The sequence below is a fragment of the Diadema antillarum genome, unplaced genomic scaffold (genome assembly GCF_040938485.1).
Source record: "Diadema antillarum isolate AM-2024a unplaced genomic scaffold, OU_Dant_1.0 seq00000491_RagTag, whole genome shotgun sequence".
Classification (NCBI taxonomy): Eukaryota; Metazoa; Echinodermata; class Echinoidea; order Diadematoida; family Diadematidae; genus Diadema; species Diadema antillarum.
In genome coordinates, this window is record NW_027271452.1 from 686,075 (window position 1) to 707,056 (window position 20,982).

Sequence of the window (20,982 nt, forward strand, 5' to 3'; positions counted from 1 at the left end):
CAGCACATCTGTCCAGCAAAGATCATCTCTGTCACTCCTGTGATAGAGATGGCAGTAATGAAGATTACTCTATATACAATGAAATGAATTCATAATGGAAATATACATTCTACGAAACAGTTCATCTTGAATTTTATGAAGGCCACATTCAGTACAGAGTGTCATCTCAATTATGCTCAACAGATATGAGGTTTTAATTTCACAACTGCTATATTTCTGAAAATTGACTGTCATGCTTCAGTATAAACCTGTGAAGATCTTGCCCAATATTTCATTAAGTCACTACTATGCAAAATACCCTTTTTAATTCATTTCTAGCCCATCTTTATCACAAGTTTTCAAGGGCCAACATTACCCACTAATAGAACAATCTTCTCATGACCTTTGATCTTTCCATGTGACATGTATCCATTACTTATTGATTTATAAACAGATAAAACATAGATACCAAACCTTTGCTTTGGCGAATGACCTAAAAGTCAACTTTGTCAATTAAACTTCTGATGACCATGAAAATCTCATTCTACGCATCTAATCTTCCTGATTTGAAGAGTTCAGGTATGTCCTGATCTCTCTCACAGAATTGGACGTCACTTTACCAGGCATTTTGTACACAACTGTCTCCAAGAACTGCCAGGCAGCTAAACATTAGGCCTGGTACTCTACATCTAGGACATAATACACTATGAATGCACAGTCCACAGCCTTTGTCAAAGTTGGAAACAAGAATCCCTGTCTCTCTACAATAGGGAGTTTTCGCAAGCACAACGCGGCCGGGAGTTAAGCGTGTCGTGTGCGAAATTTGCTTCTGCACATGATCAAATCCGAGGAACGTCCCGTCCGGGGGAAAACGAGAACGGTACTTGGCCAAAATAGCGTTCGGTCCCAATGCTGGGCAGGAGTGAGCCAGCCAGTCAGCCAACCAATCAGCGATCTTGTCCCCACGCCTCCGTCCTGTACAGGAAAGCGAAACTGCATAGATATGGGGACGGGAATCAGAGTACGGGGACCGTCACAAGTGATCGCTTCCTCGTATTCTCGGTCTTCGTGTCGTGTAGCGAAAACTTCCTCATGACAAAGGTTTGCAGTGGCTTCTTCCAGGATCCTCCCATCAGCAAGATGAAGGGCTGTGGTCTCTGCTTCCTGTCAATTTGTCCAATGTAGAAAGCAAGGTCTGTGCCCTCCTGTAAAATGAAATGGAAGTGGAAAAGAAACATGCATATCTCGATAAAATCTTGAAATAATCTACGCAGAAGTGTTGGGTTGAGGCATTGGTACATGTATAATGAAGTCCATCAGAACAGATATATTTCCCACACCTCTCCAATGTTCAAGGTAGAGTTCATAATAAAGTGCCTGACCAAATTCTGCAACATTTCATTTGCAAACATATACCCTAAATTGGGTATTTTATGTAGTATATAACATCCATGTATTACATTTTCTATTCTTGCAAGGGCTAACCATGACCTGGCTGAATGAATTTTCAACTGTGTGGCCTATGGGAACTTCTGAAAGAAAATCAATTTTATTGCTGGCAAGCCCAGGCAAAAAGTATTATCAAAGAAAAACTACTTCTGAATTGCATTTCAGTATTTTGGGTAAGTTACTCTTTCCAATAATACAGTGTAGTAGTATAACAATTTTGTCCACTTACAATGTAGGAACATTAAGGAGTATATGCGAGGTCTTTTTTCTTTTTGGTATGGGGGAGGGGGGGGGGGAGACACCCTGTATCACATTGGATGTATATGAGTGGTATGTGATATATTTCCAGCATCTTGCTGAATATAATGATACCATAAGTCAAGTGCAATATTTATTGATGAATGGAATATTCCTTATTGGCGACATTTGGGACCAATTTTGCATTTCATGCGAATTTTTTCCCCTTTTTATCAAAATGAAAAGGACATATTGATATTGGACAAGTGTGTGATTGAGCAGTCGGGCACAAAATAAAGTAAATATGTATGTTGACTATGTAATATAAGATTTCTTTTTTCATTAAAAAAAATTATTGTGATTCACAGGATACATTAGCAACATAGTAAATTTGCATAAATATGTAGCATCCATGGACTAAACTAACAAATGAAACAGCATAAACTTGGAATTTCTGTAACTATGGACCACAGCTTGATGATTTTTATATTTTGTATTGCAATGTCAAAGTCCATCTCATCATTTTAATAAGAGGGCAACACATCACTTGTTTTAGAAGATTAGCCTCCGAATAGTTAGATACTTACAGGTTGAAAGTCGTAGAATCACTCCATCGACTCCTGAAAGGAGCACTTGCCCCACACCCTCGCAGTCCAGCCTCGGCAAACTAGCGGCAGCATGCTGAATGCAAGCGTCTCTTTTTCCTCTGTGGAGCAAAATGTATGACACAGGGGGAGTATTTTGAATGATACAAATATACCCTTTAAAAATATTAACACAATCAAGGCTGATAAAGAGAAATGCTGACAAGTATCAGCTCATATTCAGATGCTAGCTTATGTACTTATATTGTACTTGATTGCAACCAGGATTACTAACTGTGGGGGGGGGGGCAGTTTTAAAGTTGTTTGGAGGGTATTGTAGAAAATACTACACATTTTGAATGAGGGACTGATTCTGGCAACGGCATTTACTACCAAGACGGGCAAGTACAGGCTAATTGTGGATGAGTAGAGCCAAACTTGTAAGGCCAAGCATTAGAATTATAATGCTGTAATAATCATCATGCTATTCTACAAAGCAGCAATCAGAGTTACCATGAACTTGGATGAAAGAAAGTTGACTGGTGTTGACAGCCAGTGCCTTAATAAGAATAATCTTGCACTACTGTTAAGTGCTTAACAAAGACTATTGCAATATGAATGACATTTGGGCTTTTGCAGGAGGTTCATGTCATATTCTGGCATTGCATAAAGCAAGATCAGTTAATATGCATATATCTTAATTAGATTAGCAAGAGCAAGAGATGTTCAAGGTCCAGTGATTTTTATTCCAAGTAGTAGGAAAAAGAATGCAAAAACGTTAATAGTTCATAAAAGACTTCTCTGTGAATGTTATCCTATAATGACAAAAGCTTGATTATCATGTGAGTTGATCAGGCAGTGGAGAAGAAAAGGGGAATGGTAGATGAAGGAGGCAAGGACAAGCCGTCCAGAAGTTTCAGTGTACATGAACTGTGTGGCCGTGGGGTGCTATAATGTGAGAGATGGGCAGGAGACAGCCTCTCCCAAATAATTGTCCAAGCTGTAGTTACAGTCATTAAAGCTGCACTACCGCATGTGATACAAGGAGCGAAAGAAGCTTGTATGAGCACAATTAAAGATGTTCTGAATCCACATGTCATCTCTTGAGGATTCAGTTCCAGCAGGACGAGGTCCAACATGAGCTAAGGAGGGACAATCTCTGCCTGACTGGCCTGCCAGAGGGGGCTGAGGAGACAGAGGAAGAGCTTACTGAGGGCGAGTCAAATGTTGCCAAGGAAGTTGGCTTAGACATTTGGAAAGAGGACATCTCATCTTCATGATCTTGTCATCATCTTGGGGAAAAGGCAAGAAGGAAAGAGCAGGCAGATCAAAGTCCACTTTATTGCAAACAAAAGGAACAAACTGTATTCTGGGTATTCTAGTCTGAAAGGAAAAGAGAACATGAAAAGTGTGTACATCAATGAAGATCTAAAGGCATGCAATGTGTCACTCGATCAGTGCATGATAAATGCCAAGGAAGCTCATGATGTCGAATCGGCAACAAAACCAAATACGGGAACGTGACATGCAAGTTGAATGATGGACAAAGCAGAGTCATCAAGAGCCCGGATGATCTCTTTGATATTGGCTTTGAAATTACAGATCCACTTCTGAAAGTCTTAGAAATTAATTAACAAGCATTGAATGAATTTCTCGGTCTAAAGATTTTTTTTTAATAGTCATGTACATACTGTAAGTATTTTGTTAATGTTGTTAATAAATTCACCTCGACTCAAATCCAAAAAAGGAAAGGGTGGTACTGGGGCTGTAGATTAGAATCTCTACACAGAGCAATACTATTTAAAATGTACCTTGGGAAAGGCCATCGGTGTGACCCGTGTGACAAATAAGCAGCGTTTGCTACGATGGACATCTTGATTCCCCATACTAGAGTACTTTGTCAGCATACATGGCCATGCTGCAAACATCCTGTCTTCAACCATGATCTCCTGGCTGAAGTCTTGCTTGATCTGTACAAATTAGGGAACAAGATTGCATTTGTAATCATATTAAGGGTGGCCCAGAAAGAATGCTATAAACCAAATGGAAAAAAATATAATACTCAAGTTAATAACAAAAACATAAATGATGGAGTGAATTATGCATGATCATTAGCTTCTGCAAAAATGTTCATTCTATAAACATTTTTCTCACAAGTTTGTGTGAATTTGCACAATGTGCTTCGTTTGGCATGGAAATCTTGACAGACTGAGAAGAAAGCTCCTAATCTTTGCATAGAAACTTATTCGAAAGTGACAAAAGTGCCAAAAATTGGTTCCAAACCACCTACCTACACGAAACAAATAGAACTCTACTAAGGTGGTATATTATTACTACAGGCATTAAGTTTACGTGTGGTGCATAGACTATATTGTGCGTTAAAAACACCACAATCTGTTTTCTGTCTTTATCTTCATTTTTTTATAGGGGTTCTAGGCATTTTTTTCTACTGGAAGCTTACGTAGACCTTAATTCATCGAGCATCATTGATGGCAATGATGCTCAGTAATGAAAGAATGAATTGCTCCAGCAAAAGTAGCAGAACTTAACTTGCACTTCAGTATTGGATTTTAGGGGGTTCGTTATGTTTACAGTAGATTTTGGTTGTACGGTTGGACGTACTACTCATCGACCGCCTAATGTTTATTTGCTTGATAAGAATATTTAACACTGAAATTCATGCAAAAAACTTGACCTACGTGACTGAGAAAATCCAGAGCTAGGCTATCAAATGCCTTTGTTCCCTTTTCGATTCGAAGTTTCAGTGCAAAAATATCGCCATCCAACTTGCGTGGCCTCGTTTCAGCTCCCCGCGGTAACGCTCCTTATTGAGATCGACCGCTGTTTTTGCATTGACAATGCACGCAAACTGAGTTGTATTGAATACCGTGTTGTACGAAGCTTTTTAGAAACTTCCATAGACATTACATTACGATTCGGTGAAAATATTCATTCGAAATTTTGTCCTTGCTTAAAACCATCAACTTTGTTAATGAATTTTCGCGTTTTCCCACACCATCCTCATCAACAGTCAAAGCCAATCCATTTTTATGTGCTTTGCGTGCAGTGAAGTGCGTATACTAAGCGTTCAGTGCGCCAATTAATACACAGTTGGTTTATTACAAGAGGGTGGTCGATATAAAGGGCTAATACAGCCGACCATAATTTCTAAATTATGAGGTACAGACGTAGGAAATGATCGAGACAGGTCATTGTGTAATTGAACTTAGTCTAGTTAGCACTACCAGTCTAAAATATAGGCCCTAGCCCTTGACTAGGCCCTAGCATATTGCCTAGCTAGGCCCTAACTGTCACGTTAGACCCTATGCCTAACTAACTTGTTAGATTTCTACGTCATCGAACTCGGACACTGCGCCTATATATGTGCATGATGTGATACGGTGCCTGTTAGGTTACAACTTAGAATACTGTAACAAAAGTTACAACGAATAGGCTACACTGTACCGTGTCAACAATGGGAATATTCCGTACGCTGATTTAGATGATTAGTTTTTGTAAAAGAAATTCGTATTTTATGTGAAGTTTTGAAAATGTATGTAAGGATTGAATTATGCAAGTGTTTATACAAGCACGAGTTGGTTGAAAAACATAATGTAGAATCCTCTACCGGTACAGACGACCCAACTTAACGTTAAACGTTAACAGTTTGTTAGATGTAACGTTACATGCATGAAGGCGAGGCGTAGCGCAGCCCGGCCAAGAACCCAAAGCGTGTCGAGCCGTGACTAGCTTCATACATCATTCAAATTACAGATGGGCATGAAGCGATGTAACTATCAGTTTAATAAATAAATACCTTGGAATGACTGGCAAAGTTCTTCTACAGCTAGACCCCATTTGCTGAGAATGTTCGTGACTCCATATACATGTAGCTGCATTGCAGTCATCGTCACCGCCGTCCATCATGATGAATAGCCGCGCTACTATACTGTGGATACAAAGTGTAGCTATACGTACATAAACGTGTGATGTACGTACGTGTGTGTGTGAGGCGCGGTGGCCGCCCGGCGGCGATCATTTGCGACGAAGGATACATGCAGGCCCGCTGATTGGTTCATGACTATCACATGACTTTTGCCCATCAATTTCTAAACAACGATGTTTAATTGTTTGGACAATCATTCCGAATTGTTTTTAAACAGCCGCTGTTTAAGGCAATCAAGCTCCAATTTTCTGTATTTAAACAACATTGTTTAGAATTTTAAACAACAATATTTTAAACAACGAAATTTTACACAGCGTTCTAACAGTGATAGAAAGGGGTATTGAAGAGAATCACCTCCCTGGTTGAAAAGTATGACGCCGCCCGGTATAACCAGGGAGGGGTCACCTCCCTGGTATAAGATTGTTCAGGACTGTCATCCGATGGCAAGAGGATGGCACGAAGAATTGGTGCAAAGGTGTTCGGATCTTGAATAAGGACTTCTGCCATATTTCAAAAAGGAGGGTTACATTTTGATTTCATTAGCTCTGTTTGTTTTCAATATTCTTACAACCAGATCGTGCTACCACTTTTAACCAGATGCCACACATGGCTTACGTAGGGTCCTCTGTTCGCTAAGGTTTTTTTTTTTTTTTTTTTTTCATGGAGAACAACATTGTTTTGGCGCATCTTTGCACAATGTTCTTCTTTTTTATTAATAAGACAAAAAAAAGGAAACAATTTCTGGTGAACCGTTACGTTACAGCGTTTCGTGGCCCTGACCCGACGTAAATTGAACATGCTGAATTGTTATGCATGACTGAAGTAGATTGAAGTTGAGACTAGGTATAATACGCACAACTCATATCGACTTGAAAGTCCACGTGAATCTACTAGACCAAAGCGTTTCGATTGTGCGATGGCTACTGCCTCCCATAAGGCATATCAAGTGTATCAGCTCGGAGTGGCCACTGGCTGGTGGCTGCGAGAGCGGAGCCTAATTCAATGCAGGCTTTTCTTTGAACTGCTCCTAATGCTCGCACGGCGCCACCTTGAAGCAGATTGCCCACGAAGCCTACACTTAATAAAGAAAGCCTCCTTCATAATGTCCAGGGTCTTTCTGTTGTTGTTTTCTTTTCCCCCTTACTCTACGTTCCTTTGCTTGCCCTCTGACGCTCTTCTGATGGAGTCATTAAAGGGCTCCTCGTTCACCCCCTTTTACAATCTCCTCACTAGTATACTGCCCATGGATTTTAGCTCTCCGATAAAAAGATAAAAAGCATTCAATGGTTATTTGTTGATTCGCCGTTCGGTATCATAATAGCGGCCAGTATTCCCTCGTTCTCTTGTTTATCTCTCGAAAACTTTCCTTTGATTGTGGTTTGACAGTGATTTAAACGCGCGTTGCAAAGTATATAAAAAAGGGGCTTAGCTTATTGTGCAGAAGGGAGATTAAACCGGTTTCACAGAATTGATGTGGCAGTGGCAGTATTTTCAATTTCTGACGTATCAAACGGATTGCTCGCTGAAAAAAACAACAACTAAAAACTTAAAACTTAAAAAAACCCGAACAAACAAACAAAAACAACAATAACAAAACAAAACAAAGAAAAACAATCACATTTCACAAACTTGTATCTTAGCCAGTGAGCATGCATACTGTATATGCAGGGATATTCGGAGTGTATCCCCTTCAGTCTTATTAAAAAAAGCAAAACAAACACAATCATGAATGTGTCATCTTACTTTTGCACAGACGCCGAAGGGGTGAACCAACTCGGAGGTTCGTTTGCCAACGGTCGACCCCTGCCTGTCCACATACGCCAGCAGATTGTGGAGCTAGCGCGGGAAGGAGTTCGTCCGTGCGACATCTCTCGCCAGCTCAAAGTCTCGCACGGATGTGTCAGCAAGATTCTTGTCAGGTAATGATAGTCTGCTTACTGGACGAAGATCACGCCTAACCCTAGACAGTTCTTTGTAGATAAAGAGGACATGGCATTGTGTCAAGCAGTCTTACAATATCGAACAGCACACTTATAGTCAACATTTATGAAGCAATTCAAACCCTCATATTAGTCATAAAACCATCACGGTTCCTAATTCTTATATGCTTTAATTTTTCCTTCATTCTACTCAGGGATTCCAGGAAAATATAAACATATCCACTCAGTGATTAAGAGATCATGATACCTTTTTAGTATGTAGGGACCACAAGAAGACAGTGGGTTTGTACATGTAGTTGGAAAAATGAACTTTTCAAAGACATTTTATTTTCTTGTTTCTTCTCCACTTTGATAGAGTTCCCTCAGGAACGTAGTATGCAAAAGTTGACATATTGTGCAACTGATGAGAGTTTTTGTAAGTGTGAATAAAACAAGGACGTGTACTAGTCGATACTAATAAACACTCTCATAACTGTTTGTTTAAGAGCTTTAGAGACGAACGCTTCATGGATTATTCATACTTTGTCGCCATACACCTCGGATGTGGATCATGAAAGTTACCAGTATGTACGTCTGCTTGTGTATATGCAGCTTTGATGGAAATATAGTTGTATGATCTCCACCGTATTGTTTCACTCCTATTTTCGTCACTCTAATGTGTGACCATAGTCAAGGAGCTATCATAGCGAATGTACCTCCACATAATACCAGTTATACTGCTTTCACTTTGTGCACAAGAAATTGACCCCTCTTCTTCTATCCTTTCCTTCTGATTGTAGGTTTTACGAGACGGGATCAATCAAACCAGGCGTCATTGGTGGTAGCAAACCCAAAGTGGCCACCTCAAAAGTGGTGGACAAGATCGCCGAGTACAAGCGGGAAAATCCTACAATTTTCGCCTGGGAGATACGGGATAGGTTACTGTCAGAAAGCATCTGTGTAAAGGAGACCGCCCCCAGCGTCAGTTCTATTAACAGGTGAGTCCCGAGTAGCTGGAATTACGTACATTTAATCAGCTCTGAATTAAACCATTGAGTCTGGCAATAGGAAAAGCAAGACTGAAACAAGCACCCCAACTTAGTAAATGCGAAATCTGAGAACTACTTGGAGTGTGCTGGAAATATATTGCATGAGGCAAATATTTTGGTTTGAAGTGATGTATCAGTTTTATTTGAAAACCTGTGTTGAAACAAGAGTTTAATCTGATGACAGCAGCTATTGATAATAATAGCCAATGCAGATTCCAAGGATCCGAAGAGCAGACTCAAATATTATCCCTAAAGATGGTTATGATTCTGGACTTTATGATGAACTGTTTAAAAGTTGCATGTTTATATTAAAGTAGTTTTTTAGGTGTGCTCATGAGAACAATGTGCATGAATTACGTCCTGCAGGATATTAAGAAATAAGATTGTCAACGGCTACGTGCGGGAAGAAGCATCCTTGACGAACAAAAAGAAACCTGTCCAGCACGCAGATATTGACATGAGCGATGAGGCCATGCAAGTTCAGGTGGCCATCCAGAGACCCACGCCGCAGCAGTTGGTGACGAACAACCAGGCCGCACTCACGCCGGCCCAGTTCGCACAGTACTACGGAATTCACCAGCAAAACGCCTCCGCCGCCGGGTACTCCATTCATGTGCCTGCGTCGAGTCCGCAGATAGCCGCCGCTCCAGGTGGGGCAACGGTGCGCCTGCCGCCGACCTACTCCATCAAGGAGCTGTTGGGTAAGCAGGTGGTGGTGGTACAAGCTCACGCGGAACCTCTTCGCATTAAGGAGGAGATGGTAGAAAAAGAAGGTATATAGATTTCCGAACAGCAATCTCAAAAGCATGCAAACACTTTCACTAAACTGCACCCAAAATATGTCTGCTGTGGACTTGTGTGCTTTCTTTTACTCTTCACTCCAAAGTGTGATCAATAGTCAGCCAATTGAGGCTCAAAAGCATGAGAATCCATCGGCCTGTTTCGCTGTCACTAACACCCTCGGTAACCTTTATTGCATGCTGCCAAAGTTCTGACCAGGATGTTTTTGAGTTCTGTAGATTAGAGTTCGTCCTGAAAGATGTAGCTGCCTTGAATTAAAGCAGTGAACACTTAACTCAGAAGCATTGACCGTGTGAAGATCATTCCATCAAATCACATCCTAGTTACTGGCTTCAAAGTGTCATGAGTTTTTGCAGGTTTAATATTGCATGCGTTTGAAATATCGCTTAAGGTTTGTAGCCCTCTAAAGCTTCTCCTTTCTTTACTGAAATAATCTGACATCTCGTTATCAGCAGTTCGCTTTTCTCGCCATCTGATTGAGCTGTGGTGAAATACATGTAGGTAGCGTTCTTGTGTAGTTTTTTGTTTCAACAGTTGATTGTCTTTCAAGTCTTAGCTAGCTTCATACATCACAGGTGTGTACGAACGCATGTGCCTTTTCATTTTGTTTCAGCATGTTTTGTTGTCAATACATGTATTAGCTAGCTTAGTGTCATTTAAAATGACAAAATATCATTTCAGTTTGAAATGTATTTGCACTTCCTCTGTAAACACATTTCGTTGGGCCTTTTCTTTTTAACTTTCTAACTCAGAACACACAAATATTAGGTACTCAATAATGACCAAGACACATTCTTTCTTGGGTACTCTGAGTTTAATTTATTCCTTCTTCGTTTGGCATGTTTTCACTTTGCTGATTTATAGTTGCATCAGTCGTTTGCATGATCTCTTTGTTTCACTGTGTGGTGTAATGTAATGCAGTGTAGTTGTGTGACATATGTGTGTTTTGCAGTTGTGTTTAACATTTACGATTTACATATGAAAAACTTCATTCCGAAGGTTTTTTCCTGTATATTTCAGAGTTCCGTTTGCTGTCCATGTCTTCTTTAAATGCTCATCTGATTAAGTAATTGATTTGTTTATTTGTTTGTTTGTTTTTTGTCTCAAAATGTGAACAAAAACGGGTATGTGCTCATGTTTGCAAAGAAGTTGATAGATGGTTAGCTTATTTGATAGTAAATGCATTGTGTTTCTGTAATTTACATAATCAGACGGTAAACATCTCCATTAACTTGTTCATTTCTGGGAGTAAAAAAAGAATATGTTATGGACTTCCCTGTTAACAGTAGAACTGAGACTATTTTCCCTTACCTTCTGTCATTTCCTTAGATATCAACGGCGGGCAAGTCATAGCCCAGAATGGTATCAGTCCTCACACTAAACCTGCCGTGCCCCAGCTATCACCGGCGAAAGGCATGGAAGCGGCCAACATGGCGGAGGCGGTGACCGAGGTGCGGACCGTGCACTTAGCCGTGCCGTCCAAAGCCTCTCCGGGGATGCCGACGCTGCTGACCACACAGGCCTCGCCCACCACCATCACACCCGCCCAGATGGCCGCCTTTACTGGCGTGGCCATCAAGACGGAGCAAGAAGACACACCGCCAGAGAAAGCCACCAGCCTCAAGGGCTACTACGAGAGCTTCGCGAGAGAGCTTGCCATGAGCGCCGGCGCCATCCCGCCACAGCAGCGACTTGTGGTACTAAAGATAACCTCAAATTTGCCTTTGAAACCGAAACGGGTCCTGAAACCCAAAACGATAGACTGTACTCCCAAACCTACAGACTTGAGCCTTCGCACTACGCAAGAAAGCTCCTCGCAGGTCATCGACCTCTCAACCGTAGCAAACGCTGTTAGAACTGTAGCGAGGAACGCGGCTGAAGCCAAAACAAATCCAGCCAAAATGAAGCACAAAGTCAGAGCAAGTCAAGCTACTGCGAAATCGAAAACAGTTTCTCCAGGGGAGATAGACGATTACGAGAAACCAAGAGATTATTCCATGAAATCGAAAGATAAAAATTCTCAAACCAACGCAATTTCTGAAATCAAGAAAGAGAATTCTGTAACCTCAGTTCATTAGAATGTGCTGTTATGCCTCTTTGCTTATGAATTATAGTTGTCTTGCCATTTGATTTATTACTTTGATATGATCATCGCAATTTCCAGCGACTAAATGAGATGTCCGCACTCTGTCGAGTTCTATTTCCAATATCAAGCAAATTGAAATTCATCCTGAGGAGCCTGTGCAATAGAATTGTGAATTTGTTCTGAATGCTTAACCTGTTAACTGTTTACGACGAGCTTAGAGCTTCTTTGAATACACTTTGTGGCAGAACCTACTGCATTGCAGTTATGTATGATATATTCTCGCTTTAATTTGGTTGTGGTAACTAACACTCCAGTGTCATCGTTTCCTACTAAGCGGTAATGTGGATCCTTTTTAATGATTGCCTTAGAATTAACACGGACCAGAAATAGATTTTGATTCGACAAATTAAGTTGCCAACCAGTCGTTGAGTCAGTATTTTTTTTCCGTGATTGTTAAACTGATGACCGGTCATTCGGTAACTTCTTTAAAGTGTTTATTGCAAACGTACCCAACAAAAAAAGAAACGTTTGGTAGCAGCTCCATGTGATACTAGGCAAAATGTCCCAAACTGTTTTTCAGAAATTCTATGGGTCCAGTTATAATAAGTAATCTTTTAATGAAATGAGCAATGGATAGTATAGGCGTTTAAAGGCATTGTCCATATTTTGTAATTCGGGACCAGACTGTAATCCAGGCAGCTTTGCCTGAACTGTTTCAGACTGCTCCTCAGTCACCGTGGTGAGGGTTTTTTCGCCTAACACACCCCTTGGTGGGTTTTACTTATATGCCATCTTCTCCGTCATGTGTAACTGTGTTCTTATGTCATTAACATTCCTTTTCTGAAAAAGTTCTAGAGTGGATATTCGCGTGTGTCCACTGCGATTTTTTTTCTTTTAATTCAATTCAGGGAAAGCAGTAGCAATGATAATTTATCGGCAATTCTTAATTCTCTGTTCTACACGTCGATGATAAATATAACTTCTCTTCAATTGGTCCGGTAGTTTGTTTTTTCTTTTTTTAAAAAGAGTAAAATACAATAACGTACTTGTGTCACAATACTGCAGTGACATACCGATGAGCTTGATATTCAAGTATAATGCCTGAAGTGGCACGCTTTGAATGTTTCAATTTGTCATCAACTCCGTGATAAGAGATCCTCGAGAATCTTTGCTTTGTACTAGTAGAAATCGCGTTTGACGTAATTTCGAAATTATTGTTGTTGCTGTGGAGTTAGACTGCGAATGTGCCGGAATTTCTACATCCACCATACTTTGGTCGTGTCTCTGTGTGTGTGATGTTTCAACGTTTGAAGTAGCTACACAAATGCGACTCGTTCATCACCATCGCGTTCGTTTTTACATGAAATTAGTCTATTTTGGTGACTCTCATGTGTTTTCTCGTGTGATATCAGCGGGGTGCTGATTTTCTCACTGGCTGTGTTACGTGTTCTCTCTTCAAAGCACAAATATATTATTTTTCTGCGGTAGTATGGTTTTACTAACATCACCTCTGAATATTTAGTTGTCTCGTATGGTTCATTGTAGTGTGTACTAATGTAGGTCAGACTCATTGGTTGTCAATGGTTGTCTCTCTCTCTTTCTCGGATGTCCTAACCCCAAATAGCCAGACGCACTTCTGATTCTCTACCTCACGTCACACATATCTCAAACCCATAACATTTATTTTCTGTAACATCTGGGTAATGGGTACAAATTGGTAGTACCACATTAGTCTCACCACTCTTCCTAGACTGGTAGAAAGTTTCGTTCTACTTTACGCACATTTCAGAGTCGGGCTTGTGAAAAAGTGCGACGAAATCTGTGGAAATTAACTCCCTCTTCGGGCACACCTTCATTTCCTTCACGTTTTCCTACTTTTACTCAAATCCTAACGAAAATTCAAAGGCTGCCTGTCCATGCCGTATATAATATTATCAAGACTGCGGTGCTTACCCAACTGTCCAAATTTGTGCTTCCATTTTATCATGATCTCAGATCCCGATTTCCGAGTCCGCGGGGTTACAACCATTGGCACCCGCTTCCAGTGACGCAAACGTAGGGGGCGGTTATACCCGGCTTGAAAGCCAAAAACCCGAAGAAATGAGAATGACAAAAGGTGACTATCGCATATTATTTTCATCGATATTGCTATACCAGTATGTCGGATTGTACGAAAGCTCAGAATGGGATTTAAGTTTGTCGATATACTCGTACATATCTTGTGTATTCGTCAGCATTGACGGATATTTAAGAATATTGACGTATGTATATTCAATTTCGAGCGTACTCTCTAAAAAACCTTGTCACTCTCATCTTCAACGAGTGTGTTTTTTTTTCTCTCTGTTTGGGAGCATTGCTTGTGAGTGTAAAACACAGTTAAGCCGAATTAGATATAAAATATTTGTGACATAGTCTTGTCAAAATGTTCGTATGACGATTGCCGCCGTACGTAATGTCCAAATTAAATTTCTTGTAATAAAAGTTGTCAAATTATCAATAGAGAAACTTGCGGCGAATAAATAGAGCGCAAGCTGTAACTCACATTTGATATTCTCTTCTTGCTCTGTCAGAGTGACGAATTAAATCCTGACTCTGTTCATAATTGTACATGATTGATTTTACGAGCTATTTTTCTCATCACAGATGGCACATTGTAATGTTTTGCACTATTTATATTTTTCTCTGTGTGTAAAATAACTGAATAAAGATAGACACAATGTCACTGATCTATGTGCGAAACCCTTGAAATATGATTGATTGCACACAACATGCTGCATTTCTCACGTACACTGAGCGCCAAACCAGATGGGGAAAAGATGGATTTGCGATGTGCTCCAAGAAAGTTGCTGGCGAGAAAGTATCGCAGAATGATGTAGAGCATGGACTGATAAAAAGTGGCTAATGATAAAGTATCGGAGAACTGTAGGTAGGGCGGGGTGGGATAGCTCCATATTTCCCCATTTTTGTCCAAGCTCTAAGAAATGTGATAAGCGTGTCCATTTGTTTGTGTATGCAAGAAGAGAGAGAATTACAAATTATTCATTTTTTGCTATCACCGTCCTGGAGATTTTTGAGCTTGAGACAATTCATGTGTGTTCGTGTGGTCTGTCTTGATTTGTCAGATCTTTGTTTTTGATTTTTTTTTTAAATGTATCATATCAGTGAAGTGTTGTGCGTTTTGGTGCGTGTGTTTGTCCATTCATATTAAGCAAAGCGCTTAAATGTACGTACAAAGGACGAGTGTACGTGTGTACTTCTATTTCCCAGTGTGCGTGCGATAGTGTAGTACAACACTGCACTGTAAAACTCGCCTGAGTCGAATATAAACAGGCCGAATTCGACTGAAATTAAACGCGAGTTTCGCCTCACACAAACTTTGTACATACTTACATCCATGCAGAGTGGAAATTTTCCTCGACTTAGTCTGCTATGTTCAACTTGTGCGAGGTCGACTTAGGCGAAGTTGACTTTTATCTGTTCTTTGTCTGTTCTACTGTTTGAAGATACTTATTATTCATAATTATGATATCGTGTCCCTTTTACACAGAACAAGAACCGACAGTCATGATACAAGGTAAGAATTCATATACTTGCTGATAATGAAGAAAGAAAGCAGAGGTAACTTGAATGAAATTAGAACGATACGCAATTTGTAATACATCGATTTACGTTAGTGTTCTTGGGTTTGTAGCCGTAGACCGATGCTATTTCTCCCATATTTGAACTTCAGCCAAGTGTAGCAGTTTCTTAAAATTTCCTGAACAGTTACACGAGTGCACACAGAAAGACGTGCAGAATAATGGAACCTATCAAAAGTATCCAAAAAGACTTAAACCATAACAATTTCAGAAATGACATATAAATAATGCCAGATATGTAGCGCCGCCCCCCCCCCCCCCCCCGTTGATTTTTAGCCTTGGAAGGAAATCCTCTGAAGGACAAAGACTGGCAACAAGTAATAATACTAGGCCTACTACAAGACTACAAAGGACACTACACTGTACATTGTTTCGCCGTATCAGATAATACTGAAAAATAAGAATAAGTTAAAAGGGAAAGGAAATTATTTTACGGGGGTTATTACTTTTTGTGGGAGTTACTGACATCAGTGTAGTGTCCCTTTACCCCATAGGTCACCTGCAACATACTAAGCCTAACCGTACTGGACCCCCCCCCCCCCCCCCCCCCGCGATATTTCAGCATAATATGTTCCTACCTAGTTTCTCTCCCACGTGCTCGCTATGATCATTCACCGATTGTGACGCAAGAGTTAGGTAAATTAACACGACTGTGTTCCTTTTCGCCCGCCCCACAGTGCGACGAACCGCAGCGGCCGCCGCCCCAGCGGCGGGAAGCCCGGGAGTGGACAACGCCACGTTCACCGAGCTGAAGCCAGCCACTGTTCTAGGCTACCCGCAACCCATCGACACCCAGCAGCAACTTGTGTCGGCAGCGCCCGTCCAACAGAGTGAGTGTCAGAGGAAAAAAAAATATTCAAAAGAGGATTCAGCCTTAGTTACCCAAACGATGAAACAAACATGTTTAAGAATACATTGTTTTCTGTTGGTTTTTTTTTTGGTACATGATACTCAATTGGCCATGAAAGCAAACAGACATGAGTAGACCCACCCAAATGACAGTCATTATCCGACCAGTGAGTTTAAAACGGAATCAAGCACCTGAACAAAATAATTTCAAATTGACATAATAATTCAATTTAGTACTCACCGATGTAGTGAAATTATTCATTAAGAGAGCAGTTGTCACTTCTACACATGTACGATTATGTGAGAAAGATGCTAGTGCTAATGGGGAACGCAGGACTAGCTGTTGCTGTCGGTTTGCCGACACGCGGCCTATACCAAAAATTTCGGCTGTCCGCCTTGTGTTCTTGTGCCGTTTTTTGGCATTGCGAGTTGCCTAACGCCACCTCAAGTCCAATACATGCAAATGTGAAACTCGCGAGAAATATTGCGGCAAAAAAGAAGAAGAAGAAATAGATCCTATGTAGAATAAGGATATTTGTTGCTGAAGCTGAATCTCTTCCAGTAAAGGCGTCATGAGAGCTGTATCGTATCACTGATAATAATGATAATGATAATAATAATGATAATGATAATAAAAATAATAATGATAATAATGATAATAAAATGCATCGTTGGCATTTCAGCCGGATTTTTAACTTGCTACCATCATTTTGTTCTACATCGCTTGACTTGATCTAAGTGATAACTCTGATGCTGAATCTCTTTTCATTTCTCACATTCGTCGTGTAACCACCAGACGTGACGAACTCTTCCTTCACGGCTGCGGGTCCCCAGACGGCCTATTCGACAGCGATCAACACCGCGACCCTACCGTCCCTCTTGCCCAACACTACCGCCGCCTCCTCCAGACCAGGTATCACAACCAGCTAAAAACACCACCCAACCACGCCCCCACCAAAACCACCCTAGCAATGTCAACAACAACTAGACTACCATAGTAAACTGTATTGGAAACGCTTACCTTTGATATACTAGTAGATTGAACAGAAATCAAGACGTGACTTGAAATACACTCAGCAAAAAAAGAAAGTAAACACTTTTTCGAAGTCATATTTTTCATAGAAGATTTTTATAAAAATCAATGTATTATACACCATGTTAAAGGCTATGTAATTGGCTATTAAGATAAAAGGTTAATTAAAAAGAAAACTTTACGCATGAGTGAGCACATTCGCTTTTGTCCTCCAAGGCACAAAATTAAAAATTGCAAAAATTGACATGTTCTCCTTCATTTGCAAATGCCCTTCACGATAACATTGACAACAAAAGACCGGTTTTACACAATGAGAGACATGAATGAAATAGGAAAAATAAGTTCATGTTCTCTTTATCTCTTTATAACCTCTAAGAAACAGAAAGTGGGAAACTAAAGGGGAAAAAAGAATTTTCTGTCAAGTCAAACTTCAAATGACATAGGGAATAATCAGAATAAAGATGATTAGATGAGCAGAATTTCTTCATCTATTTCTTTTAATCTAGTGATCTAAGAGTCCATTTGACAATTTCAAGAACCAAACATTCCTTACAATTTCTTAATTTGAAAAAAACCCTCAAATTTCTACCATTTTTGTTGATTTTTACTTCTCTTATTTCATTTGATTTTAGATTTGACATAAGATGCTTTATTTTCCTCCATTGTTTTTAGCCTTCATTGATCTTTTGGGCTTTAGAGATATCTGAGAGATCAAAGGTTTATTTTATGTGAAATTTGTTGTTTGTTCTTATTGTTCCATGGAAGAGCACATACTCATGAATGACAACTTGTTCAGTTTTGCAATTTTTGCTTTTGTGCCTTGGAAGAGAAAAACAATGGTGTTCACTCATGCGTAAAGTTTCCCTTTTTGATGACCTACCAGGTTGATAGCCAATTAAATTACCTTCAATATGATAGTTATAACACATTAGCTTTCAGCCAAATATTCGATGAGAAATCTAAACTTGAAAAAGCGTTTACTTTCTTTTTTTTGCTGAGTGTAGTTTCTGAAGAAGGCACCGGGTAACGAGTCCACAGGAAAAGATGTAAATTATCATGTTAATTTCTCTACACAGAAATAGTGCCAATAATCGTGATAATGATTATAATTAGATTAGGGAGTAAATATAGTAATGTAATGATAGTAAATAGTACTAGTAACACATGATACACAAATGACGATGATGATAATGATAATGATACTACTATTACTACTAATTACTACTTCGACCTCTTCCACCAGTGATCAAAGTAAGCTGACAAAAGTCAATTCGGCATGTTGATTCCTCTAATGTCAATGATGATAATGATTATGATGGTAAAAGTCCTCGTGATTACTCAGATTAAGGAGATACATGTATCTATAAAGGAGTCTATTTTTTTACAATAATAAATGGGTAGATTAACACTGTCAACCATCTATGCTATTTTATCAATTCAGTAATTCAACTATCATCATCACGTCTATGACTCTAGCAGTAGATGCGTGGATGTGTGTGTGTGTGGGGGGGGGGGATCTGGACATGTTCAGGGTGGTTTTCAAACGAACTGCTTGAAAGTCCCCATTATCTTTGTCTTGATGTCCTAGTATGACGTGATGATTAGCTGCATGTGCTTGCTGTGAATTGATGTATTTCATCATCCTGTTTTGCATGTCTTAGCATGTTTTACGCTGTTTTATTTTGCTCCCTATATGTTACCCTCTCTTTCTCTTTTATAACCGTGAAAGCTCTATCCTTTTGCATCCCTTTAAAATGACATCAAAATCCGTCTGTGTGACATCATTGCAACATCTACTACCCTGGAGGCCTTTGCCAAATATGAGCAAAGAAACAAAAAACATCAAAAAGAGTGCTCATCTGATATAATCAATGCACGTTTTTCAATGTTCGAAAGGATCAGTTTATCTCTCGTGCAGTTGACGGGAAAATGTTCTCAACACAAATGAATTCTTTGAATAGATTGAGCAGGATGTTGTAGCTGTTACAAGGTTGATTTGAATTGTTAAAATCATCAATCAGGTTGAGGAGGAGAGGGTATATAGAAGCTGTCGATACATGTACTGTGCACTCCCGTTATAACAAAGTCCTCAGGATCGGCGGTTTTCTTTCGTTTTATCGAAATTTCGTCATAGCCGAACAGGAAATAGGCCTATATAAAGATATCTAGATGATAGTTTTCGGACATGAATTTTCACTTCGTTCTAACGAGAATTTCGTTATTACGAGAGTGCACTGTATTTGTTTGTAGTGCCTCTGTAGAGCAATCGCTTAAATCAGCCTTTTCAGTAACCCTGACATTGTTTATTCGAAATCTTTTTTTTTCGTAGTTCTCAAAATTGTAGACCCACGCACTCACCTCCTGTTTTAGCAATATTTTTCTTCTTATATATGTTTCCTGTATCTTACCATGTTTTATCCTAATTGTTTTCTGGTTACCTGTAGAAATACTGTCTCATTTCTTATGTTGATGTCGCTTCAGATATGAATTCCTAGTTTCTTTTGTTTGTTTCTGTTTTTTTTTTTCGTCTTTCATTGTCACGATGATAATCTGTGTGAATTTCTGCGTAGTGTCCGCGTCACATCTGCTTCGGTTGTTTTATAACGATAACAAGTTCACTTCGTGAAGTGCATGCTTTCCTCCTTTGCCGTGCTTCTTAACTTCTTCTGCAACGTCGTGTTTTCCCCCTGCATTCTTACTCTCTCTTCCCCGCAGTAGACCACGCGACCCAAATCCACCAACTCCAGCAAGCTAACCTAGTTCTGATTCAACAACAACAACAACTGCAACAACAACAACAACAACAACAACTCCTAGAGCAACAACAACTGCAACAGCAAGGGGCCCAAATTAACCACTGGCCACGGTCCAATGTTGTAGGGAGTTAGGATGCACCCCCTGCATGCTTTCCATGTTCTCTCTTACTTACTTTGAGTTGAGGTGAATTTCTCGCATTATACTTTCCCATGTTTATTTCTAAGAACGTTTGTTTTAACTAGCTTTGAGTTTATCAGGCATGTTTCTGATATAACAGAATTAACGAGAATTAACATCAAACTGCATGATCGATTACTCTTCCTCATGTTGATTTAGTTTTCATGTCGCACCATGGCGCGCTGACAAGAATAGCTTCTTTTACCCCGTGAATCTGTAACTGATGTTTAGGAGCAAGTTAATGCCAAAAGATCAATGTATCTGTGTAGGCCTACAGGAATATACTGGTACATCATTTTTTAAAGTGATTTACGTATGGTTTGCATTCTTGCATGTTCATTGTTTTCTGTCTTTGCTGTTCTGCTTGTCGTGTGGTTCATGTTCTCACGACGCTCATGTCTTCTGAAACGTCTGAACATTATTTCGACATCTATAGTAGCGTGAAACATAAGCTAAAAAAAAAACTCTTCTTTTTGTG

General features: G+C 39.8%; 1 protein-coding gene across 1 annotated transcript in view; it reads left to right on the forward strand.

The window, feature by feature from the left end:
• LOC139733796 (uncharacterized) overlaps positions 1–20,982 on the forward strand; it is a 33,962-nt gene that overhangs the window by 12,418 nt on the left and 562 nt on the right. Inside the window, exons 2-9 of the mRNA XM_071644601.1 lie at positions 7,949–8,114; positions 8,915–9,112; positions 9,530–9,936; positions 11,294–11,661; positions 14,046–14,166; positions 16,366–16,518; positions 17,334–17,450; positions 20,289–20,446. Coding sequence (XP_071500702.1) covers positions 7,949–8,114; positions 8,915–9,112; positions 9,530–9,936; positions 11,294–11,661; positions 14,046–14,166; positions 16,366–16,518; positions 17,334–17,450; positions 20,289–20,446 — 1,688 coding nt within the window. The remainder of the gene's footprint in view (positions 1–7,948; positions 8,115–8,914; positions 9,113–9,529; positions 9,937–11,293; positions 11,662–14,045; positions 14,167–16,365; positions 16,519–17,333; positions 17,451–20,288; positions 20,447–20,982) is intronic.